Raw genomic sequence first — 26789 nt, 5'->3', positions numbered from 1 at the left:
GGGGCACGGAACGGCTAGTGTCTTACAGAGTGAGAACATAGGCTTAGAGAGGATCTGTCATCTCATGTGTCATTGTACTGTTCCCCGTGATCCCTCCTGGAAATCTAGGAATACATTGGTCAGTTGGTGATTGGGCCTTATTACACAGATTATCGGCCAAATAAGGTAGACAGCGATCAGCCAAGAAGGAGGAGCTCATCAGATGATTGCAGTCTTTAAACCATTTAAAAAAAAAAAAAAAAAAAACACTTACCGGCAGCTGATCCAGACTGATCACAGCAAGAGCTGCAAGAACAATTCTGCAGACCTCTAAATACAGTCATATCCCAGACCACAGATTAAATGGAATCCACATAACCTAATTGTCCCCCCCTCTCCTCTTGATTATGCGGTACTTACATCCATTGACTCACAGGTGACGTCTTTTCTGATCGGTCGGTCACTTTGCTTTTCTTCCCCATCAGGCCCAGACCACCATGAAGACGTCTCTCAGCTACAACTGGTCTCCACAGAATGTCACTTCTGTCTGTCCCTGCAGCCGCCACTGGGACTTTAGAGCTGGTCTGTGAAGTGACAGGCCACTCGGTCAATAACTGGCCATGGTGGTACCATCTCAGCCTGTGATTAACCTGAGCAGCCTGTCACCTCAGAGACCGGCTCTAAAGTCCCAGTGGCAGCTGCAGGGACCAGACAGAAGTGACAACACCACCAAGGAGCATGGACAGGTGTGTATAACGTTTATAGTTTTTCCACAGTCATCAGCGGCACATCACTATTACAACTAGCAATGTGCACCTCAGTGGCTGATTATTTTTAAAAAGGAATTATTGAAACAATCAAGTGATCATCATCGTCCGATTGTTGTCTTTATTACACTGAGCAATGATCTGCCAAATCGTTCAGTGTAATATGGCCCTTACTATAGCAATATGGGCCCTACACTGACTAGCTGTCACTTCTCTGGTCCCTCAGTTTCCTTATCAGAGACTATTTTCACAGCAGGCACACACACACACACAATGGCTCAGACACTGCTGTGACCCCCACCTCATAATTAATTAGATTAGGTGGCAGAGAGCAGGATACACTGCTCTCTTGCTGTGTGTGCAGGTCGGGTCGGGGGAGGAGACGCTGTCCCTGGGTGCTGCTGGCTGTGTGCAGGAGGGAGATGATTATCAGAGCAGCGGGAGGAACACTAGGAAGTTCCTGTAGTTCTGTGTTCTTTCCTGCAGCCACAGCCACTGGAGTCTGATTCCCCTGGCCCCTGTGCATGGGTATGCCCGCCACTGCCCCCATCTGTGCCCCATATAGCTGTAGTATGTCCCTTTTGTGCCCCCACTAGACAAAAACAATAAAAAATAAAAGGAGAAGAATCAACTCACCTGCCAGCAGCTCCTCTCCTGTAGTGTTCTCCCGGCAGCTCCTCTCTTGTTCTCCCACCAGTTCCCCCATCCTTGATGCGTTCTCCTTGGTCTCCTGCAGCCTCACTCAGATCTGCGTGTGCGAGTCTTAAAGACACACACGCGGGGCACATCTGGCACAGGCCGTTCCAGGCTGCCTGTGCGGGACATGACAGGAGACAGAGGAGAACGCATCAAGGATGGGGAAGCAGGTGACAGATGACCCGTACTTTCCTCCCTGCTGTGAAGGAGGACGTCCCCAGCGGCCCTCAGCAGTGCTGTTAGTTTCTCCAGCATCTCAAAATTTATTATTTTTTAGTCTTTCGGCATACCCCCTCAACCTGCGCCGCGTACCGCAGGTTGAGAAACAATGGACTAGAGCATGCTCGAGGTTTGCTCATCTCTATTCCTTTCACATAGGACTTGTGCTGTGTCTCTCGCTCTTTTCTCCCTGTAGTTGATCTGGAAGAGAAGAGAAAGATACTACAAGTCTTGTGCTGTGAGAGTAACACAAGCACAAAACTTCCAGTTGGCAGTGGACGAGTCCCTTATGAATTTTAAAGGCCGCCTTTCATTCCGCCAATTCATTCCATCCAAGTTGATGGCGCCATTTCTTCACAAAAGGCTACCATCTCTACACCGATGAATAAGTGTACCCCTTTATAAACTGCTGCACACTGCAAATACAGGGGCCAGTGGGACAGTCTGCAAAAGCAGGGTAGGACTTAGCCGAATTCCTGTCCAGGGGGGTAGAAAGGGGGGCATTCTTTGCACTGGCAAGTGATAACCTGCTTGCTGTCAAGTGGGATAACCAGAAGCAGGTATTTATTTTTATTTTATTTTTTTTTGTAAACACTTTTATGTTTTATTGTTTTTTCAGAAGCAGGTATTTATGATCACCCCCCTGCATGCAGACACCTCAATGGTGATAAGGGAAGGGGTGGGGGGTCACCACTGAGCATTAAACCAGCCTGTGTCTGAAATTACATCGCCACATTAGTTCCTTATATAGGGATTGATGTGGCTACAGAGATGTTGTAGGGTTATGCATTACTTTATAGTGACTGGTCATACAAGTGTTCTTTCATATTTAAAAAAAAATAAAAAATTAAATATATTTAAAAAAAAATGAAGATCCAACTGTGTGGAAAGTACTTTTCCACACAGTTGGATCTTCATTTTTTATATATTGCCCTTCACTACAGAATTTTTCAGTCTACAACTAACTACATGTCAGACAGAATGTTGTCAGACAGAATGTTGTTATTAATGTCAGAGTGACACAAATGAGAGTTTTCTTCTGTGGCATGAGTCATATTTACAGGTAGTTGCTGTTTTAGGGACATGCCCCCTTAGGGGTACACAGCTTTAATTCTTTGTTACCAATAGGGATCCCACAATTTTTAGACCTGTTAAAATTTTGAAATTTGTTAATTTACTTGCTGTGCATTGATTTTGTCCAAAATCGGATAATGAGAAAAGGCACCCCCTAATTTATCAACCCATTTCTTCAGAGTTCAAAAATGGACACAGTTGGATCCAATGATTTTAGTGCACCCATTTTGCCAAAAAAACAAAACACAATTAGGCCCAATGTTCTTATAGAGAGGTATTGAGCTGCCAGAATAGAAACTCCACACAAATGACCTTATTTTGGAAACTAGACCCCATAAGGAATTCATCTAGGGGTAGAGAGTATTTTAACCCCAGTGCGTTTGTAAAAAAAAACAAAAAAACAAAGCAGGTGAAAGTGGCAATTCCCCCCCCCCCCCCCCCCCCCCCAACGTGACAACTTATCAGTCTTTCACACATAATGAGAAAAGGTACCTCCTAATTATGTGTAATAGTAGACTAACATGTCACGTCGAAAAAAAAAAAAATTGTCACTTTCACCTGCTTTGTATTATTTTTTCCCCAAACACTACCCCTAAATGAATTCCTTATGGGGTCTAGTTTCCAAAATGGGGTCATTTGTAGGAGGTTTCTATTGGTCTGGCAGCTCAATACCTCTCCATAGGAACAATGGGGCCTAATTGATTTTCAAGCAAAATTGGTACTCAAAAAACCACTGTGTGCTCCCTCCATTGGAAGCCCTACTGTGTGCCTAGACTGAGTTAAGTGTACAATAGTCGATTTCTGAACTCAGAAGAAATGGGCCGATACATTAGGGGGTGCCTTTTCTCCTTATCAAGCGTTCAGAAAGAACAACATTTCTTTAAAATGACACGAAGGAGAAAAAAAAAAAAAAAAAAAAGAAAAGAAAATGTGGTCACTTTCACCTGCTTTGCGTTAATTTTGTCCAAACACTGGGGTTAAAATAACTCTACCCCTAGAAAAATTCCTTGTGGGGTCTAGTTTCCAAAATGGTGTCTCTTTTTATTGTTCTGACACGTATGAGCCTCTGAAACTTTGCTTGATGCAGGAAATAAAATGCAATTCACAATTTTTTAAAACTATGGTTAATTTTATAAGTTTAAATTTAAGTAATATTTTTCTTCAAAACTAATGCCAAAACAAAGGAAACAGAAATATATGTAAGAAAATTTTTTTTAAAAATTATTCACATCTATAAGTAAATAGCCAAAACTTTTTTACTGCTGAAATACACGAGAAGTACAAAAAAAAAAAAAAAAAAAAAAAAAAAGCTTTGATGTGGGAGTGTGGCTACCTCCAGTTAGCTTGCACTCTGCTCATGTCTTGTGAGGGCTAGAGAGATTTGACTTCTATCTGTCCAGTTGTAGGCTTACTTAGCCCAGGAGAGGCCATTGCTAGTGTGAAATGCTAGAGTAGGATCAGGTCTCTGAGGACACCTTCATGTGGTGACATGGTACACTTTGATCAAATAGTTTGCCAAGATCCTCATTTAATATCCATACAGCCGGATTTTGTGGGTGTATGGCGGGGAAGGGGGGGGGGGAGGGGTGGTATGTACGGTAAGCACTTGCACCTGTAGGTTGCTTTTTCACTTTTTTGGTGGTAATTATAAGGCCATGTTCACACACAGTTATTATTAAAACGAGGAGTGGAGTGAAAACACAGAAAGGCTAATGTGGGTGGATGGATGCCATTTAATAGAAAATTGCTGTTATTTTGAAACAGCTATTAGCCACTCCTGGTTTGGGTTGAAAAATATTGACCAGAATATTTAGCAAATACTGTGTCAACATAGCCTAAACATGTTTTATCCAAATACTTGTATGGATTAACATGATTTTTGTATGAAGATGTAGGGGCGAATGAAAGCCTAGAATGTCATGAGTCAGCAAAAGTTCTATGAGTGTGACTGGATAGCACAAGTTTCTTGGTACAGCATCAGTAATATTCAACCTAAAATGGTTATTTCCAAACTTGTTTTTAAGGGCTAGCCACACCACATAAACTCATTGTAGTTGGAGGATGGATGGGACAGGCCAAGCACCCTGAAGATTTTTTGCTGGGAGTGAGGGCCCCCCCCAATCCCTGTGGGCTGGCATCTGTGATGACCCTGACAATGTCCTTTGGAGACAATTGTCCTCCCTGAATAGGTTGAGGGGCTCTACCACCACAGGAGTGAGTGCCTGGCTACCAAGGAGAGAAGGTGTGATCCAGAGAACCCCAACACCCCCCCCCCCCCCATCATTTCTGTATGATCTGTCTGTAGCTGCCCAACCTTGATATTTATTGACGCAGCTTTCATGGTGCTTTGCACTATGATAAATTATATCATGCATTGCTATGACATGCTAAGTCTAGGATAGGAAAGTAGAGGGCAGGGTGAAGGAAATTTTAGGGAGGAAATTATTCACATCACTGCTGAATGTAGTACCATAGGTATCGTTGGAATGTGGCCTAGTATGTTGGCTCCTCTGTGGCAGAAAGCAACCAGCATCATGGACGATGTGAACAGCAGTTATGTGGACTCCAGTGGCGCACATTTCTATAGCACCTCCTACCCACCTATATACAAGCTCCCCATCTATAAAAGGTAATAATGGCCCCTCCTGCAGTCCATACAGTATTAGTTTCCTTAATAGAACCCACTAATACTGCCCCATAAAGTAGATGCCTCCACAAAATATAGATACCCCATACTTCCCCCACACAGGTTATTACATAATAGTACCCCATATGGTAGTTAATTATTGCCACATAGTGCCACAATTCTGTCCCACAAGTCACAGTTTTAATAAGGATGGCTGAGAGATGCAGAGCAGATTCAGGCTCTGAGACTCACCAGAGGAAGCAGCTCACAAGTTACGACAATGCTGCCACTTTATGCTAGTTAAGGCTGAAAGCAGGCTGGGCACCTCTCTGGCTTCCCAGCCTCAATGAATATAATATGGTTGTTTATCCGGACTGCCCATATTATAATCCGCTGCGACATTCTGCAGGCTAATTTAAAGGACAAGAGCCATGAAAAACTTTTTCCCAGTAATTGAAGCACATTACAAAGTTATATAACTAATTTTATAGTAACTTATTGTATATAAGAATCACAATTAAACTGCAAACCCTCAGCAAATATCTAGTTGATGCTTGCTTTAGGTATGTGGTCCGCTTTGATTTTAAAAGGACAAGTGCCATGAAAGACTTTTTCCCAGTAATTAAAGCACATTACAAAGTTATATAACTCTGTAATATGCTTCAATCACCTATCTGCCTCCCTTCCCTGTCTTTTCCCCCCTCCACCCCCCACCAGGAAGAGTCCTGACTCACACAGACCTAATGACTGTCGTCACAGTCACCAAGCTCTTCTCTCAGCTCCTTCTCCTGTTACACTAGCCTCCCCCCTCCCCTGCCTTGTCAGGTGACTCAGCTTGCTCACCTCCGATTGGCTGAACTGCAAGCCATCACTTGTCACATCTCACTTGCTTATCTTCTCTCTGACAGATTCCGGCACATAGGCAGCTCCCCCCCCCCCCCCCCCCCTTATACCCTCTCTCCTGCTGCAGTGGACTCAGTGAAGGAGTCATGTCACTAAAGATGATAAGCTGAGCAACCAGAGTCACCTGACAAGGAGGGGAGGGGGAGGCTGGTGTAACAGGACCTAGAGCTGCTGATGACTCATCCTCACAAGGAGCTGCCTGGTGACGGTGACGACAGTAATCAGGTCTGTGTGAGTTTAGTGCACTTCCTGGTGGGGGGTGGAGGGTGGAAAATACAGGGAAGGGAGGCAGATAGGTGACTAAAGCATATTACAGAGTTATAGAACTCTGTAATATGCTTTAATTACTGGGAAAGTTTTTCATGGCACTTGTCCTTTAACCCCTTCGTGCTGCAGCTAGTTTGGGCCTTAATGACCATGCTAATTTTTCAAAATCTGACCTGTCTCACTTTATGCTCTTATAGCTCAGTGATGCTTTAACGTATGCTAGCGATTCGGAGATTGTTTTTTCGTCACATATGGCACTTTATGTTAGTGGCAAAATTTGGTCACTACTTTGTGTTTTTTGTGAAAAACCTCAAAATATCATGAAAAATTTTTTAAAAAATTGCATTATATGAAATTCTCTGCTTCTAAAAAAAAGAACGTTGTAGCACATAAATTAGTTACTAAGTCACATTACCAATATGTCTTCTTTATTCTGGCATAATTTGGGAAACATTTTACTTTTTTAGGGTGTTATGGGGCTTAGAAATTTATCAGCAAATTATCACATTTTCGTGAAAGTTTCCAAAACTGATTTTTTTTTAGGGACCAGTTCTTTTTTTAAATGTATTTAGAAGTCTGGTATCCTGAAAACCCCCATAAGTGACCCCATTTTGGAAACTACACACCTTAAAGAATTAATCTAGGGGTATAATGAGCATTTTAACCCTACAGGGGCTGGAGGAAAATATTCACAATTAGGCAGTAAAAAAATGGAAAATTAAAATTTTCCAATAATATATACGTTTAGATTAAAGTTTCTCATTTTCAAAAGGAACATGAGAGAAAAAGCACCCCAAAATTTGTAACGCAGGTTCTCTTGAGTACAACGGTACCCCATATGTGGGCGTAAACCACTGTATGGGCACACAGCCAGGCTCAGAAGGAAGGGAGCACCAATTAGGTTTTCCAATGCAGATTTTGCTGAAGAAGTTTCTGAGCGCCAGGTGCGTTTGCAGTGCCCCTGTAGTGTCAGCAGAGAGAAAAACCCCCATAAGTCACCCCATTTTGGAAAGTGCACCCCTCAAAGAATTCCATCTTGGTGTGTGGTGACCATTTTGACCCCACAGGTATTACAGGAAAGTATTCAAAAGAAGACAGTAAAAATGAAAAACTCGAATTCTTCCAATATGTTCGTTTTGTTTGAAATTTCTCAATTTCACGAGGAACAAGAGAAAAAAAGTACCCCAAAATTTGTAACGCAGGTTCTCCTGAGTACAACGGTACCCCATATGTGGGCATAAACCACTGTATGGGCACACAGCAGGGCTCAGAAGGGAAGGAGTGCCAATTTACTGGAGCAAAACCGCAGCTAGTAATGGTTATTAGAATAGCGCAGTTACTAAAATAAAAAAAATAAAAGATTACAGGTAATGTGGGGTGGTTACGGGCAACGTGGGGTGGTTACGGATAAACTGAAGTTCTTATAGGCAATCTGGCATGGGCACCGTAATCTGGAGGCGGAGGTTACGGGCAACCTGGGGGGGGGGGGGGGGGTTAGGGGTAATTTGGGAGTAAACTGCAATTACTATAATAAAAAGTGTGTTATTTTTTGTAGGTTTGTCACTTTTCGTACTTTATACATTCATTTTCACTGTATTACTATGATTACTGTGATATTTTTATCACAGTAATCATAGTTCAGTGACAGAGAGCGAATTGGTCTCTGTCACTTTAAATTTTCCAGAGTTGGCTGGTTGTGAAGCGCATGCGCACTTCATAACCAGCCAGGACGCAGAAGAGGAAGGAGCTCCAGGATCAGGTAACTTAACTTATAAGGGGAAGGGGGGGGGGGTGACATCACTTTTTATCCCCTGTCACCAATCATTTATGGTGACAGGGGATAAAAAGTGCCGGCGGCACATGGTACAAGCGATCAGCGGTATATAGTATATACCGCTGATCGCTTGTACCGGGACCCCACAGGGGGGTCCACGATGACTGCCCCATGCTCTCCGCTACCTCCGGTGGCGGAGAGCATGGGGCTTTCATTCATTTAAACTTTTCCATCCCTGCGAACAAACAGTTTGTTCGCAGGGATGGCGGCGGCCATCTTGGAAATGATGGCCGCCGGGGGAGGGGGGTTAGTTATTGGGGCACTAGGGGGGTCTGATATACACTTATTTCATCTCCGGCGGGGGGGAGATGAAAGGCAGCGGCACCGGTAATACCATTTACCGACGGCCGCCGCTATAACGTCAATAGCGCCGATCGTCGGTAAGGGGGGGGGGGATGGACCCCACACACTGCCCCAACTCCTCAGCTACCTCTGGTAGCTGGGGGGATGGGGTGGGGGCTGTCCCGGCCCCGCAGCCTTATTCTCTGCCATCACCGTAAAAAGCTGATGGCAGCAGAATAAGGACCCTTAGTGACCGCCGTAAAAAGCCGTATCGGCGGTCACTAAGGGGGTTAAAGGAGAAGTCAGGCAAAAAATTTTTATTAAAGTATTGTATTGCCCCATTATAAAATCCCCATTATACACTTAAGGGAAATGCTTATAAAGTGTTTTTTTCCCTGCACTTACTTCATCAAGGCTTCACTTCCTGGATAAAATGGTGATGTCATGACCCAACTCCCAGAGCTGTGCAGGCTGTGGCTGCTGGAGAGGATGATGGCAGGGGGACACTGAGGGACACAGGGCACTGGAGGGACACTGAGCATCCCTCTGCCATCATCCTATCCAACAGCCACAGCCCGTACAGCTCTGGGAGTCGGGTCGTGACATCACCATTTTATCCAGGAAGTGAAGCCTTGATGCAGTAGTAAGTGCAGGGGAAAAAAAGCACTTTATAAGCATTTCCCGTTGGGGGGGGGGGGGGGAAATACAATAATTTTAATACAATTTTTTGCCGGACTTCCCCCTAAAAGGTCCTGTGTTGGGAGGGACGTATAGCAATACACATTTCTATTGTTAGTTTGGTTTCAGATGCAAACATTTGCTATTAGCACATCAATTTTGAATATGGCGCCAGAATAGCATTTAAAATTACCCATCCTTTCTGCAGCGTAAAAAAAAAACAACCAAAAACACGTTTTTTAAACAAATTAAACAAAAAGAAACCCTAATCTGATTTATCATTTATCATTGGAGGAGAAACCAAAACTAGTTGTACTACAGTGAAAGTGAGTCCAACCATTTCCCATAATAGTATTTCTCCTTATCCTGCCAGTAAAACTATAAAAAAAAAAAAAAAAAAAAAAAAAGAATTCTAAAGTACATAAACTTGCCCAAAAGCTTAGAACACCACTTGTATGAATAGCTGACTAATATGTAAAAGAATCCAAGTGAAGATTGCTGACTTATTGCACAAGAGTAGAAACCATGCTGAAAATCCTCCCATTTTCTGAGAAATCATGGAACTAAGCAGAATTTCCAAGACCACCACACTTGCCAAATGTTTTGTTATTGTTTAAAGTTTGGTAAAATAATAATAATAAATTTATTTGTATAGCGCCAACAGATTCCGCAGCGGTAAAGGAAATTTAATGTGTAGGACTACAGTAGTGTTCATGTAAAGGTCATTTTTGTGGTGGTGAATTGAAATAGAAGAAAAAATTAAAATGTTAGGGAAAGCCCAAAAAAAAAAAAAAAAAAAAAAAACACACGTGTGAAAGCATCTGTAAAAGGTTTCTGCTCATACTGGTTGGAGAAGCCAACTAAGGGGGGAAAAAAGGACAGATCATAAATTATTCCTTTTTCGGATAAGAAAAATAGCTAGCGGACTACATTCATGGAGCAGGAAAAACACTGAATGTGTGAATGCATATGTGCTTCTTTTGCATAAGCCTCTGTTAGCAAGGCCCAATATAACAAGCTACAATAGTAACTACCAACATGCTGTATGTAGCTTCCTAAGGGTACTATTACACGGAACGATAATCGGCCGAATTAGCCCGATTCAGCCGATTATCGCTCCGTGTAATAAATGCAACGATCAGCCGATGACAACGATCATCGGCTGATCGTTGATATAGGTTAGACCCTATTTTTGTCGGGCGCCGACCGCGCACCGCTGCGTGTAATAGCGTTGCGTGGCCGGCGACTAACGATATACGTTACCCATCCACGTTCCAGGGCTGCTCTTGCCGTTCGCTTCTCCCGGGGTCCCGCGACCGCTCTAGCTTCACAGCGGCCTGTCAGCTGATAGGCCGCTCAGCCAATCACAGGCCGCGGCGGTCCCGGCCTGTGATTGGCTGAGCGGCCTACCAGCTGCCAGGCCGCTGTTAAGCTAGAGCGTGTACGGGACCCCGGGAGAAGCGGACAGCAGGAGCAGCCCTGGAACGTGGATGGGTAATGTATATAGTTATGCAAGGGCTGCAAGGACATCGGTAACGATGTCCTTGCAGCTCTTGTCAAACGATTATCGGGCCGTCTAATAGCAGATCGGCGCTCGTTTACAGGTATTATCGGGCCCTGCTCGGCCTGTGTAATACCACCCTAACAACAGAGGGTGCATCAGGGCTATTAAAACTCAAGAGCCTGCAATGCACCAGCATGGCCTTGCAAGTTACCTAACTTTTGGAAAGAATTCCAAGACCCGGATAAGATAAACAGACCTGTAGTAGATTAAGAAAGTTTTTCACAATTCAATTTTCAGTATCACTCACCTGGTAGTAGGGATGTAAAAAAGCATCTGGGCATCCAGATAAAGCCATATCAGTCTTAAAACCTTTGCAGAAACCTGAAGGTAAAAAAAAAAAAAAAAAAAATTAACAGTCAAAAATATTTTTTAAAATGCAAAACGTCTTTCTTATTTTTAGAGCGTTCTCTAAAGTTTGTTTTTCACATCAGCAAAAATTCTATTTTATTATAGTGTGCCATGTGATTAGCATAAGGAGCCATTCACACTGAGCAAGTGGCAGAAATTCAAGCGACATGTCAATTCTTTGGACTGAGTGGAGACCCAAGAGAAAATCCATTGAAACAATGGGACAGGCAGAATTTGAAGCCGTGTGCGTGGCGCAGGCTGCACTTGAAATTCCACTACTTTTGCTCACTGTGAACGGCCCTGACCAGGCTTCATTGCAGGTGTGTTTATTATATAGTCAAAGTAGCAGTCAATTTAGACAAAATTGGAAAACCCACAAGTCAATTTGGCTCAGTGCACACAGAGCAAGAGTGGCGGAGTTCTGCGGTGTTCATTCTTTAGCGTAGTGAGGAGGCGCGCAAGCCTATGGGAGGCTCATTATGACAGGGAGGCTGGCGGCATTCCACAGCGGAGAATTCCGCCATTGTTGCTCCATGTGCGCTGAGCCTTAAGGCCCTATTCCACGGAATGATTATCGGCCGTTAATCGTTCCGTGGAATTCAAAGCAACGATCAGTCGACATAATTTATGTCGGCTGATAGTTGCGTCGTTTGTCTTTCAAATATGTTGAAAGACAAACGACTGATACAGCAACGATCTGCTGCCAATCTGCTGCCATCGCTCCGTGGAATAGGAGCGTCGGCAGCAGACGCTGCTGTATCCTATGGGCTGCCTGGACGATCAGCGATCCCCTGGGCGGCCCCACGCGGGACCCCCCAGACTCACCCGCTCGCTGCTGCCGCGTGGAATAGCGGCAGCAGCGAGCAGGTAACGGTCATAGCGCTCGTTTGCTCCTGTCAGTCGGCCCTTGAAATGGGGCCTTTAGGCTTTACGTAACCAAAAAAAAAAAGTTTTTTACATTAGTGGCAAGGCATTGTTTGTTATCTAGATGAGCAAGGCTGATATGCCTGCCACTGCACATTTTACAACAGATGAAATGGTACCTCACAATGAATCAGGCAGCCAGGAAGAAGACTTTTTTTTTTAAGGGCCCTATTACACTAACAGATTATCTGACAGATATTTAAGCCAAAGTCGGGAATGTATTTGAAGAGAAGAGAAATGTCAGTCTTTCCTTTATGACCAGCTCTGTTTATAGTTTATTCCTGGCATCTGCTTAAAAAAAAAAAAAAAAAAGTCAGATAATCTGTTGGTGTAATAGGGCCCTAAGATTAATAATTTACATTCTTAAGGCCCTATTCCACCAAAAGATCTGACAGATTATCTGCCAAAGATTTGAAGCCAAACCCAGGAACAGACTATAAACAGATTTAGGGTAGCTTCACACGTACCGACTCGCAGCGTTAATAACGCTCCGAGTCGGCTAGGTCCTGGCAGATCACTTCACTACATACACACAGCGGTCTGTAATTCTGCCGGCCGCTGTATACATAACCTGTCCTCCCTGCACGGGGTCCCGGCGTACTGCTCTCCCGCCCAGCCAATCAGTGTGTTGCCCTGCCGCAGCCACTGATTGGCCGGGCGGGAGAGCAGTACGCCGGGACCCCGTGCAGCGAGGACAGGTAATTTATACAGAGCGGGAGCTCTGAAGGGGTTAAGTGGCCGGCAGAATTACATACACGCAGCGCTCGTTCAGACCGCTGTGTGTATATAGTGAAAGTGATCTGCCAGGACCTAGCCGACTTGCAGCGTTGACCCCCCCCCCCTATACTCACCTGATCCCGCTTCCTGATCCGGTCGGGTCACGGAGATATGAGCGCCCGAAGCCCGGTGCGCGCTCACAGGAGAGTCCGATGCCCATAGAGAATGACGGAACATCGGACTCCCCATTCATTCTCTATGAGCGAAGGACTCTCCTGTGAACCCGCACGCCGAGCTTCGGGTGCTCATATCTCTGTGACCCGACCGGATCAGGAAGCGGGACCCGGTGGGATCAGGTGAGTATAGGGGGCGTCGGGAGCCTGTTACCCCGTCACGTTGTCCATACAACTTTCCTCACCAACCTTAACAGAAAGGTCAAAATCTGCAATAAACCTAATAAGAAATCTGCAATCTGAAATTAGATTTCAAAGCCTTTAGCATTTCTACAGCAAAATCCACCTATACCCCTGTTCCTGCAGTAAGTTACAAAGGAGGAGCACAAAAGAAGTACAAAAAATATCAAAACTTTTTTGAAGAGATCAGAACAAGGGAGAACAAAAGCCTTACACAGTTTAAAAAACATTAAAATATCCACAAACATGAGACCCATGCAATAAAATGGGCCTGCAACAAAAGAAACAGTACAGTTCACAATCCCTCACACTGCAATATAAGTGCCATGTACCCAATATAAAGGTGCATAGAATACAATATCCACTTGCCGATTTATTGCAGACATACAGGGGAAGCTATGGGCTCCCCTCAGGCTCCTGGGCCAAGGTGCAACCCCATACCCTCTTCTGCACCCCCTTCAAGCCAATCTAGAAATCGCATTTTGAAAGAACAATGCATCTGCATTTTGTTTGGAAAGGTTATTTTGTGTAATCTTTAACGCATACTACCAGGTTTGAGAGCATTCCTCTATTGAAGACATCTTGTCTGGTGCCTGACACTTCTGCACTAGATAATGTTAACCTCAAGCACAGTGGGTCAAAAGAAAAAAAAAAAAAAAAATTTGAAAAAAAAAGTCATGGTCAACCTTTATATTTATTGGATTCAGATATAAATGAGCAGAGAACCTTTTCTTTGGCTATCCAGGCAAGATTGGAATTGTAGTTTTGTAACAGCTGGGGGGACAAAACACTGCTAACAATGCCAGATCGTGATAGAGGGTTCAGCCATACGCCCAGATTTATCAGCTGTGAGTTTCTTAAATCATTGTGGCCCCACAGGAACTACCAACTCAGCCAGTCTGACTGCAGCTGTGTCCCACCTCACTCACTGATTAGCTGAGTGGGCATATGACATCACAGGATGGGGAGACCGGTGGGGGACCATGAGCCTTGATGCTGCACTGCACGTAAATAGGACTTTTTTTTAATCCCACTATCACCTGCCCCCTACTACTACACTTATGGCTTCTCCTCCTCTGTATTACACAGGATATCTTCAGATTACACTGCTGCTCATATACAATCATCCAGCAAGAGACCAGCACAGTTCTCCCCCCACACATTGGACTCTTCCAGCTCAGAAACAAACTGCCAAATAGTGGCTGACAACTTTTCCCCGACCCCCCTTATCCAATAGGGCCAGCGCTTTACTACCAATATATGGAGGGAAGGTCCTTTGATTGATAGAACATAAAATCATATTGATGAGTGACATTTATAAAATTTCTATGAAAACTCAAAATTATAAAATTTTGAAAGATTTTTTTTGAGCTGGAGTCTGAGTCAGTACATTTTTCAGACTCCAGCCCAAACTAGCTTTGACTCAATAGCCCTGGTGCTCAGGTAGTGCAGCTCATCCAGGATGGCACATCAAGGCGATCTGTGGCAAGGTGGTTTGCTATGTGTCAGCACTGTGTCCAGAGCATTAAGCACTCCCCTAACCTGAATCCCATTGAGCACGTCTGGGACATCATGTCTCACTCCATCCACCAACATCATGTTGCACTAAAGCATCTACCAACTTCTGGACAGTCTGTGGTGCAAGTCTGGGAGGAGATACCTCAGGAGACCATCGGCAACCTCATCAGGAGCATGCCCAGGCATTGTAGGGAGGTCATACAGGCATGTGGGAGGGCACACACACACAAAATACTAAGCCTAATTGTGACTTATTGTATTGCCCCCCAAAACTTATACAAATCCCCAATGTACACTTATTATGGGAAATACTTATAAAGTGCTTTTTTCCCTGCACTTAATGCTGCATCAAGGCTTCACTTCTTAGATAAAATAGTGATGTCACAATACTTTAATAAAAAAATTGCCGGCCTTCTTTAACCCCTTAACGACGCATGACTGGTATACCCGTCATGCGGCTATTAAGAGGGATCAGAAAGGGCTCTTGGCGTGAGCCCTCTCTGCAGCCCGCGGTCCCCGGCCGCTATGTGCAGCCAGGGACCGCAAGGCTTAGCCGCCGCGGCTGGCTATTAACTATTCAAATGCAGCTGTCAAAGTCGACAGCTGCATTTGTATAGTATCTGTGCTAGTGTCTGGGGGGGGGGGGGGGGGGACTGCGCCGTAATGGCGGCAATACGGGCTCTGCATTCTATCGCTTTTGGCTGCAGCAGCTAAAAGCAACAGAACACTGATCTCATCGATCTATGCTGTATATCTATACAGCATAGATGTTAATGAGAGATCAGAGTGTTAATTAAAAGCCCCCTCCCCTAATAAAAGTTTGAATCACCCCCCCCCCCCCCTTTCCCATGTTTTAACCTCTTAACGACGCATGACGGGTATACCCGTATACCCGTCATGCGGCCGTTAAGAGTAAACAGAGGGCTCCTGGCGTGAGCCCTCTCTGCAGCGCGCGGTCCCCGGTTGCTAAGTGCAGCCAGGGATCGCGTGTATTAGCCGGCACGGCCGATCGCCGCGGGCGGCTAATTAACCATTCAAATGCCGCTGTCTGTGTGTATGTGATGTGTGTATATAGAAGTCCCCCAGGGGGCTTCATATTACTGTAAGGGAAAGTTAAAAAAAAAAGTGTTTATTAATAAAAAATCCCCTCCCCTAATAAAAGTCTGAATCACCCCCCTTTTCCCATTTTACAAATAAAAATAAACAAACAAACATGTTTGGTATCGCCACATGCGTAATCACCCGAACTATTAATCACATTACTGATCTCGCACGGTAAATGGCGTAAGCGCAAAAAAGTCCCAAAATTGCACATTCAATCGCATCAAATCCAGAAAAATTGTAATAAAAAGCAATCAAAAAGTCGCATATGCGCAATCAAGGTACCGATAGAAAGTAAACATCATGGCGCAAAAAATGACACCTCACTCAGCCCCATAGACCAAAGGATAAAAGCGCTATAAGCCTGGGAATAGAGCGATTTTAAGGAACGTATATTTGTTAATGGTTTGAATTTTTTACAGGCCATCAGATACAAGGAAAGTTATACATGTTATATATTGTTTTAATCGTAATGACTTGAGGAACATATATAACAACTAAGTTTTTCCATAGGACACGGCGTAAAAATGAAGCCCCCCCACTGCGCATATCATTTTTCCTGGTTTCGCAGCATATTTTATGGAAAAATTTAGCCTGTCATTACGAAGTACAATTAGTGACGCAAAAAATAAGGGCTCATGTGGGTCTGTAGGTGTAAAATGCAAGTGCTATGGCCTTTTAAGCACATGGAGGAAAAAACGAAAACGCAAAAACGAAAGTTAGCACGGTCCTTAAAGGGTTAAATTAAAAAAAAAAAAAAAAAAAAAAAAAAAAAAACATGTTTGGTATCTCCACGTGCGTAATCGCCCAGAATATTAAATTATCACATTCCTGATCTCGCACGGTAAACGGCATAAGCGCTAAAAATCCCAAAGTGCAAAATTGCGCATCTATCTATCTATCTATCTATCTATCTAGAAAAAGGGGAGAAGCCGCACCTCCAGTTCCAGATAGCGGGTGCTGTAGGAGTAAGTCCCTTGGCTAGGGATCCCAACAAGTATCAAAAAAAGAAGTATCCGCAGCACACCAGCGTATAGTGAAAAAAGGAATAGTATTTATTGCATGTGGCAAAAAACACAAGACAGGGATGCAACGTTTCCGTCTACTCCAAGACCATTGTCATGCTTGACAATGGTCTTGGAGTAGACGGAAACGTTGCATCCCTGTCTTGTGTTTTTTGCCACATGCAATAAATACTATTCCTTTTTTCACTATACGCTGGTGTGCTGCGGATACTTCTTTTTTTATATCTATCTATCTATCTATCTATCTATCTATCTATCTATCTATCTATCGGTGTAAAAATGCAACTGCTATGGCCTTTTAAGCACAAGAGGAAAAAACGAAAATGCAAAAATGAAAATTAGCCTGGTCCTGAAGGGGTGTGTGGCTCTGTCAGCCTTAACCCCAAGTGTTTACCCAGTAAAAATGTAAGACTAAAAAAACCCAGATAGGCGACAATGCAAAGCCACAACTGAATCCCAATGCCAAGGTAATGGTAATGCAAAGATGGTGCTTATGCCCCATACGATGTTGCACTGCCTGCCTTGATTGGATAGTACCAGACAGTAATGCTGCATTTACACGGAACGATTATCGGTCGAATTTTCACGATAACGGCATTTGAGCGATAATAGTCCTGTGTAAACACAGTAAACGATCAAGCGACAAATCGCTCATTTTGATCTTTCAACATGTTCTCAAATCGAAAATACGAATTTTCTAACGATTTATTCATCTAAACGCTGATTGTTATAAAAACCAGATCGTTGCTTCAAAATCGTTAAATGATCGATTGGGCAAATTATCGCTCCGTGTAAACACAGCATAAGTTAATGCCCCCAACTCTGGTAACACCATGTGTTATATTTAGTCAACACATTTCAGTTTACAGTAGCAAAGTGTCACTGAAATGACTAAACTGTGCCCCTCCTATTATACAACTTCTATTTGACATGCATAAATCATGGATAGGGCTATTTTTCAAGTTTTTTATGGTGGGGGGCACATTTTGCCCCTAGTAAGCATCTAAAATACTCGTGGGGGAATTTTAACATTACAGCATATATTTTTAACACAATGTAGTGGTGATCAGAAATGCAATGAAGTAATCTACTGCTGTATTCTCTCCAGCTGTCTGCAAGGCCTAGCAGAGTTTGCAGCTCCAGGAGATAAGAGCATAAGAGCGGTCAAAGTCACCTTCCTCACACACCAGGAAAGAGAGAAACCAATTCTTAATTACATTACTTTTTTTGATTTACTGTTCCTTTAATCCCTTTTAACCTCCTAGGTGTTTAAAAAGGCCATAGCGCTTTCATTTTTTCACCTACAGACAAATATGAGCCCCAGGGGACTTCCTGTGTTTAGGGTGGGTTCACACATACCGTATCCACAGCAGATTTCTCGCTGCAAGTTCACAGCAAAATTCGCAGCGGATACCTTCACTGTCACTTCAATGAGATCCCATGTATTCTATGTAAGAGTCAGCACCCTTAACCCCCTGCGCCCCGATGCATACATTACAGATTCCTCGCTCCTGTTTGCTTCACTGCGAGTATGGAATGTCATTGAAGTGACAGTAAAGGTTATCTGCAGCAGATTTCGCTTCTAACTCTCCGCGTGAAATCTGCTGCAAATACGGTATGTGTGAATCCACCCTTCGGGTACAAACACACACACCGTATACGCAGCAGATTAGATCTAAATAACTGAAAAGTGCATCAAATCTGCTGCATATACGATCTAATCTGCTGCGTATTGCAGTCTAAATACAGTAAGGCCCCCTTCACACGTCCGGAAAAACCATCCGGATTTCCTATCAGGAAATCCGGACGGATTTCCGGACCCATAGACTTTAATTGGTCCCGGACACCCTTCCGGATTTTTCCGGAAGGGTGTCAGTTCCGGAAAATATATCCGGAAAAAATACGACATGTCCTATTTTTGTCCGGAATTCCGTCCCGGACGCCCCCATAGAAGGCTATAGGGGCGCCGGAATCACGGGCACTTTCCTGATGTACATCAGGAAAGTGCCCGTGATTCCGGATGATTGACAGCCCGCCGGCACCCCCGCTGCCCGAACGCCGCCACCACCCAAGGGATCCCTGCACCCGGACATCAGCTGCCGCCGCCCGGTGACCCCGCAGCGCCGCATGATGACCCCGCGCCGTATCGCATCACGCCACCGCCCGCTGACCCCGCCGCTGCATCGCATCAGCCCGCCGATGACCCTGCCGCGCCGCATCGCATTGCCCCGCATCGCATCACCCTGCCGCCGTATCGCATCACCCCGCCGCTGCCGCCCGATGACCCCGCCGCCGCACCACATCACCCCGCCGCATCGCATCATCCCGCCGCCGACGCCCGATGACCGCGCCGCATCGCATCACCCCGCCGCCACCCCGACCTCTGTTCCACCCCCCTCCCCGAGTCCGCAGCAGGTTGCACCCGCCCGCCCGGGACTCTCACCAGCTGCCGCCGCTGTTCTTCTGCCGCCGACAGGTGAGATACACAGCCCTCTCCCCCCCCCCAATACTAAAACTCCCACCATGTCCTGCTAACAGGCCATGATGAGAGTTGTACTTCTGCAGCCTGTGGCCATACAGGTTGGAGAAGTACAACTCTCATCATGTCCCTGTTGGAAACACTTTTTTTTTTACTCATCAGGAAATCCTGAAGGTTTTTCCTGATGATTTCCTGATGGTAAAAACGGATTACTGTCAGGAAATCCTGATACTTTCCTGATGACTTTTGAGGTCTCCTGATCAGGATTTCCTGACAGTAAAAACTGACACGGACGTGTGAATGGGGCCTAAGAGTCTAAATACAGTAAACAGATACTTCCCCTAGGGCAACAGTATCGGCCCTCTTTCCAAAATTCATAACCCCGCCGTACATTTTATGATATCCCCCAAATTAAACATCCATACACTGAGCAGACCCTTTCAGTCTCCTCTGATATTAAAGACTCCTTTACCACCTTCTTCTCAGATTTCTACAAATCCAAACCATATGACTCTTCTGCCACCTGGTCATTCCTCTCTAATCTTCGGGTACTATTACACGGAACGATAATCGGACGAATCGTCCGATTACCGTTCCATGTAATAAATACAACGATCAGCCGATGACAACGATCAGCTGATCGTTGATATAGGTTCTGACCTATTTTTGTCAGGCGCCGACCGCGTACAGCTATGTGTAATAGCGGTGCGCAGGATAGCGACTAACGATATACATTACCCATCCACGTTCCAGGGCTGCTGCTGCAGTCTTCTTCTCCCCGGGTCCCGCGCGTTGTAACGTCAGAGTGGCCTGTCAGCTGACAGGCCATCCGGCCAATCACAGGCCGCGGCGGTCCCGGCCTGTGATTAGCTGAGTGGCCTGTCAGCTGACAGGCCACTCTGACGTTACAGTGTGCGGGGAGAAGACCACAGCAGCAGCCCTGGAATGTGGATGGGTAATGAATATAGTTATGCAAGGGCTGCAAGAACATCGGTAATTATGTCCTTGCAGCCCTTGTTTAACGATTATCGGGCCATAAAATAGGCCCAGTAAACGAGCGGCGATCTAGCAGATCGCTGCTCGTTCACAGGTATTATCGGGCCCTGCTCGGCCCGTGTAATACCACCCTTATGGTGCGTTTACACAGACAGATTTATCTGACAGATTTTGGAAGCCAAAACCAGGAGCAGACTATAAACAGGGAACAGGTCATAAAGGCAAGACTGAGTTTTCTCCTGTTTTCAAATCCACTCCTGGCTTTGGCATCCAAAATCTGTCAGATAAATCTGTGTGTGTAAACGCACCATTACTCTTCCCAAACTATCTGCTGATAGAGAGCTTCTTGATAAGGAGATCTCTGAACCAGAAGTTCGTGAAACAATTAGTCGGTTAGCTAATAATCAAACCCCTGGCCTTGATGGTCTATCCGCAGATTATAATAAAATGTTAGGTAGTGAAATTATTCCCCCACTTACCAGACTCAACAACAATCTACCAGGGAGGCCCCCACCAGTCAGACTTTTTTGATTCTAGAACAGTATTAATCCCCTAACCCAATAAGGACACGCACACAGTTTCCTACCGCCCAATCTCCCTCCTCAACCAAGATTATAAAAATTTTAACAAATTTTAGTAGATAGATTGCAACTTCTGCTGGGGCCCTTAATGCTACCCCCCCCAACTGGGATTTCTTAAACAAACATTCAACCAAGGGTATCATATACACGGTGGCCGCTACAGTTCAAGCCCAGTCCCCTCATTCTCCCCCTACGATGTTATTAGGCCTAGATGCAGACAAGGCCTTTGACTCGGTTTCATGGCCCTTCCTGTCCACTTTGTTGAGACATGGGCATTTGGAGACAAATTCCTCCTGTTTCTGGCACCCTCAACAACATTCCCACACAATCTTATCCATCAACGGTCATAACAATCTTACTCAGAGGCACAAGACAGGGCTGCTCTCTCACACCTCTTATTTAAATTTGTCTATAGACCCCTTGCTATAAACATTGGCAACTCCTGTCTTAAATTGTCAGCCTTCGCAGATATGCTGCTCTTTATTTCTAATTCTCACTGATATTCACTCCTATGGTTCACTCTCCGGTTTTATGAAGCCCTTATGCTAAAAAGGGACCTAAAATTAGTGATATTTCCCAAACTGCTCTATATATTCCAGTCACTGCCACTGATACCCCGCCCCAAGGACATAAATCTGCAGAAAAGATTTAGGATTTTTATCTGGAACAACCGTAGACCAAGAATGGAGGCATCAACTTTCCCGATCTCTCTCTCTAGTCTGGCGACACAGCTACGTGTGGTGGGTGACTGGATAACTGGCTCTTCAGTATAAACAGATACAGCTCTTGACCAACAGTTCACGCCAAACATCTCTGGTCAACCTCTTACACCCCCCCCCCCCCACTCTGAGCTACCCCTAGATGTCAAACGTAAACCCCTCCTGCACACTACTTGGAAATCCTGGACTAAAAGTAGGCGTATACGCTCCTTAAGCCCTTATTACTCATTATTGACACTAACTCATAACCCTACCTTCCAAAATGGCACCTCCCTGCCTATATTCCATAGATGGCATGCAAACAGGATATCTCGTCTGGAACATCTGGTAGACAAGGCCCAGAAACGACCACTCTCCTTCAATGAGCTCCGCCTACACAACGAGATTGTGGGTCCCCATCCCTTCCATTATCTTCAAAGTTATAGTTACATTGCTAAGGTGGTTCGAAACATGTCTGATGATGACTGGGATGACCCTTTCCTGGCTTTAACGCCTTCCAAGCAATTAAACCCTAAGCAAATAACCTATTACATGTGGCTGACCCATAAATATTACTCCAGGGTAAAAAAGTTCATGGCACTCCAATTCCCAAAATAATGATCCTTTATTTCATAGCAAGCAGGAATAAATCCACATAAAAAACAAAGCGTGCACAGCAACGCGTTTCGACGTCTCCGTCTTTATCACAGCTTATGCATCATACAATTAAAAGCCACTTTATATACAAAATGTTTGCAAGTAAAATCAAGAAGGAAATGAACCTCTCACCTATCCTTGGCGTCCGCTCAACTCCACTGCGCATGCGTCAATTAGCTTGATTTTGCAGAGGCTGATGAGAGAGCGGTGCAAAGGAAATAGGTGTTCACACCAGTGGAACAAGACAAGGCATAATACTGATACTGATAAACATGATAACATTATATCAAAAAATTTATATGAAAAAGATCATGAAAACATGCTATCTTAATTTAATTTATATACATATAACCTTACTCTACAAAAAACTATTTATATATATACATCAGATCTGTTCTATAATTTAGTCCTTTAGGGAAACGGGTGTCCATGTTCAAAATCCAATAGGCTTCACGATTTAAAACCTTCTGTGACCAGTTCCCTCCTCTACAATCTTTATGGACCTTTTCCACACCAAAAAAACAAAAATATTTTAAATCACCATCATGAGTAGATATAAAGTGTTTAGCTGCTCCAGACACATTTTCTCCCCTCCGTCCAATGTCGTAAATATGTTCTGCAATACGGGTTTTTAATTTTCTTGTGGTGCACCCTATGTAGGTTTTATCACAAGCAGAGCAAAAAATAGCATATATTAGATGATCACTATTGCAATTCATAAACGTTTTAATCTGATGTGTTTTGGTTTTGTTAGTATCCATGAATGAAATAGTTTTTTTAGTGTACTTACAGACATTGCAACGTACTCCACCACAGGGAAAGAACCCTTTCTGTGATAGCCACACTTCTCCTCTATTCTGGCTGTGCTTGGGCACTGTGGGGGAGATCAAGTTACCAATGGTTACACCTCTTCTCGCCACAGATTTACAACCTCCCTCTATAATCCTATTTAGTTTTTCATCCTGACCTAGAATGGGTAAATGTTTTTTGAGGATATTTTTAATGTCATTGAATTGCATACTATATGAGGTGCTGAAAACTACTCCCTTATTCTTGTTCTCCTCCTCATAAGAGGGAGAAAACAAAAGAGATTTACGATCTCTATGTGCCAAAGAATTCTTTGCTCTATTAAGCATCCAGGGGCGGTAATTCATTTCCTTCTTGATTTTACTTGCAAACATTTTGTATATAAAGTGGCTTTTAATTGTATGATGCATAAGCTGTGATAAAGACGGAGACGTCGAAACGCGTTGCTGTGCACGCTTTGTTTTTTATGTGGATTTATTCCTGCTTGCTATGAAATAAAGGATCATTATTTTGGGAATTGGAGTGCCATGAACTTTTTTACCCTGGATTTCTACATGCACGCCCAGTGAGCTCCTGGGCTTCTAACGGCACCCACCCTAGATCCGAACACATCGGGACAAAGGTACTGACCACTACCGAATGCTGGCAATATTGTGGTTTGAGCGGTAAACCTACTCAAGTTGTTTATAATATACAGAGCTATTTACCGCTCCCTCATGCCTAAAATGACTATATGATATTGGCTTTGTTTACCTACGTGTCTCCTTTATACTTATTTATTGCAAGCAAGTTTGAAAGATTGACAGGCGATTTTTACTGGACTGTATAACATGTCTACTAATGAGGGCGCTGCTCCATCACAAGATGAGAGATTTGATAAATTATTGGAAATGTTTAACAGAGCGGAAGGAGTCACGTCCGAGGAGGATTACAAAAGCATTTTAAATAAACTGGAGAAACTTCTGACCAGTGAACAAAGGACTTGGTGGGACTTTAATACACTCAAAATGTATATACAAAAATCAATGATCCCACGAGGACTACGAATTAAGAAATTACCAACTACTGTTTTTTCTGAAAAATTCATGGAAACATGGAATACGATATTAACCGATTGCTCACTAAAACTGATGGACTTAATTGTAAAAGAAGAATTAAAACTTAAAAACATCAAAACGGAAATACAAAACACCAAAGATCAACTAATACCCTTCATTGGAAATCAGGACTTTGAAAATTTACACAATAAAATGAAAGAAAACATTGCTAGTCTTGAAAAAACAATCATGGAAATTAAACAAAAGAAACTAAAACGTGATACACAGGACTATGCAACAGATGATGTATACAATTGGAAAAGAGGCAGATTTCCTAAATCGATCATGAAAAAAGGTAAAAGAAATACAAGCCGCACAGTGAGTTTCTCATCAATGGAAACAGATTCCATGGACGATGTTACAACATCTGAACCGGAGACACCACCACAGACATCACATGTGAATACCTCCCAAAAAAAGTCAAAAAACGCAAAGGGAGGCGGGGGGGCAAAAGGAGGAAAAAATACCAAAACCGGGAAAGTTTATCAAACGAGACAGAGCGAGACATAGAAAATGTGTTTGTATTATCACCCATCATTTTGTCTACAGAACAAATGCAAATTTTACAGAAAGGACTTAATTTTGTTCCACAGCAGAACTTTGATTTATTTCATACTTTGTTAGATGTGAACAAATTCACCAGATTATTGACAGTAAAGAGGCATTTCTTTGAGGACACAGAGGGAGAAACAGGTGAGCACCTACCACAATCAGATATTAGATTAGATGTCCCTGATAGGGCCATCTGTGATTTTGATGAACAAATAATGGTATCTCAGTTAAAAGATTTACAATCTGAGAGCAATCATGATTTTATCTCCACAGCTCCATTACCGTCCAAAATTAAAAACAACCCGGGTTTTTACCCAATTAAATCCAGGGTACCTGCTTTGGATGGTTTCCAATATGCTGTGGAGAGAGATCTCAAGTCCTTACACGACCATGCCCCCAAAAAAACGGCATTACATAATATGTCAAAAGTTTTGTCTGAATTAACATCTAATAACTTAATAGTTAAGAATGCCGACAAGGGGGGAGCTGTGGTCGTGATGGACTTGGGTCTCTATTTGCAGCAGGCACACACCATTTTGGGAGATAACAATACCTATAGGAAAGTTCGGGACAATCCTGAGTCAGTGTGTAAAGCCCGTTTGCATAGCCTGCTCGAGGAGGGCAGGGGTCTGGGGGTTCTCACAGAGAGGGATTGTGGCTATCTCATGGTGGAGAACCCTGTGACCCCTGTCTTCCACGGCTTGCCTAAAGTGCACAAGTCTGTCTTTCCCCCTCCTCTCAGACCTGTAATATCTAGCATAGGATCACTGTCCGAGAAAGTCAGTATTTGGGTGGATGATCTATTGCAACCCATTGTGAAAAATTGTGTGGGTCATCTTAAGGACAGCAAAGAAGTATTGAAGTCATTGTATGACTTCAAGTGGAATGAATCTTATAGATGGTTCTCATGTGACGTAATAGGTCTTTATTCATGTATACCACACCATCTAGCGATAAAGTCACTACAATACCATCTATGTAGAACCAGATTATATTCAGATGAAATTAATCAATTTATTCTAATGTCAGTAGAATTCTTACTTAAAAATAATTTTTTTCTGTTTGAGGGTGAATTTTTCTTTCAGATTACTGGAGCCCCGATGGGGTCTTGCTTCTCCCCCACCCTGGCAAATTTGTACATGGCGTGGTGGGAGGATACTTTCCTCTTTTCCTCGTATAATCCTTTTGTGGATTGCATAGTGTGGTATGGGCGGTACATCGACGACCTCTTGTTTATTTGGGGTCGCGATGTACCGCCCATACAAGATTTTATCACCTACATTAATGACAACCCTTACAACATTAGATTCACTAACACAGATCTCACTGAATCCATTGACTTTCTAGATTTGTCATTGAAGGGAGACGCTATCTCGGGCTGTGTGGTCACATCTCTTTATAGAAAGCCGATAACTTGTAATAATATTCTAGAGGCCACCAGCTGTCACCCCAAGCACACGATCACGGCTATTCCCAAGGGTGAATATCTCAGAACCAAAAGAGCATGTTCCCGTGAGCAAGATTATGAGAAACAAACAAGAGAGATAGATAGGAGATTGTCCAAAAGGAATTACCGCCCCTGGATGCTTAATAGAGCAAAGAATTCTTTGGCACATAGAGATCGTAAATCTCTTTTGTTTTCTCCCTCTTATGAGGAGGAGAACAAGAATAAGGGAGTAGTTTTCAGCACCTCATATAGTATGCAATTCAATGACATTAAAAATATCCTCAAAAAACATTTACCCATTCTAGGTCAGGATGAAAAACTAAATAGGATTATAGAGGGAGGTTGTAAATTTGTGGCGAGAAGAGGTGTAACCATTGGTAACTTGATCTCCCCCACAGTGCCCAAGCACAGCCAGAATAGAGGAAAAGTGTGGCTATCACAGAAAGGGTTCTTTCCCTGTGGTGGAGTACGTTGCAATGTCTGTAAGTACACTAAAAAAACTATTTCATTCATGGATACTAACAAAACCAAAACACATCA

At 43.7% G+C, this 26789-nt stretch overlaps 1 protein-coding gene across 1 annotated transcript in view; it reads right to left on the bottom strand.

Moving 5' to 3' along the window:
* GRB10 (growth factor receptor bound protein 10) overlaps nt 1–26789 on the bottom strand; it is a 157399-nt gene that overhangs the window by 93661 nt on the left and 36949 nt on the right. Inside the window, exon 2 of the mRNA XM_069958519.1 lies at nt 11137–11210. Coding sequence (XP_069814620.1) covers nt 11137–11184 — 48 coding nt within the window. The 5' untranslated portion in view covers nt 11185–11210. The remainder of the gene's footprint in view (nt 1–11136; nt 11211–26789) is intronic.

Source organism: Dendropsophus ebraccatus, chromosome 2, assembly GCF_027789765.1.
Source record: "Dendropsophus ebraccatus isolate aDenEbr1 chromosome 2, aDenEbr1.pat, whole genome shotgun sequence".
Taxonomy (NCBI): Eukaryota; Metazoa; Chordata; class Amphibia; order Anura; family Hylidae; genus Dendropsophus; species Dendropsophus ebraccatus.
The sequence above is the reverse complement of the archived record's forward strand: the minus strand, read 5'-3'. Positions and strand labels throughout refer to the sequence as shown.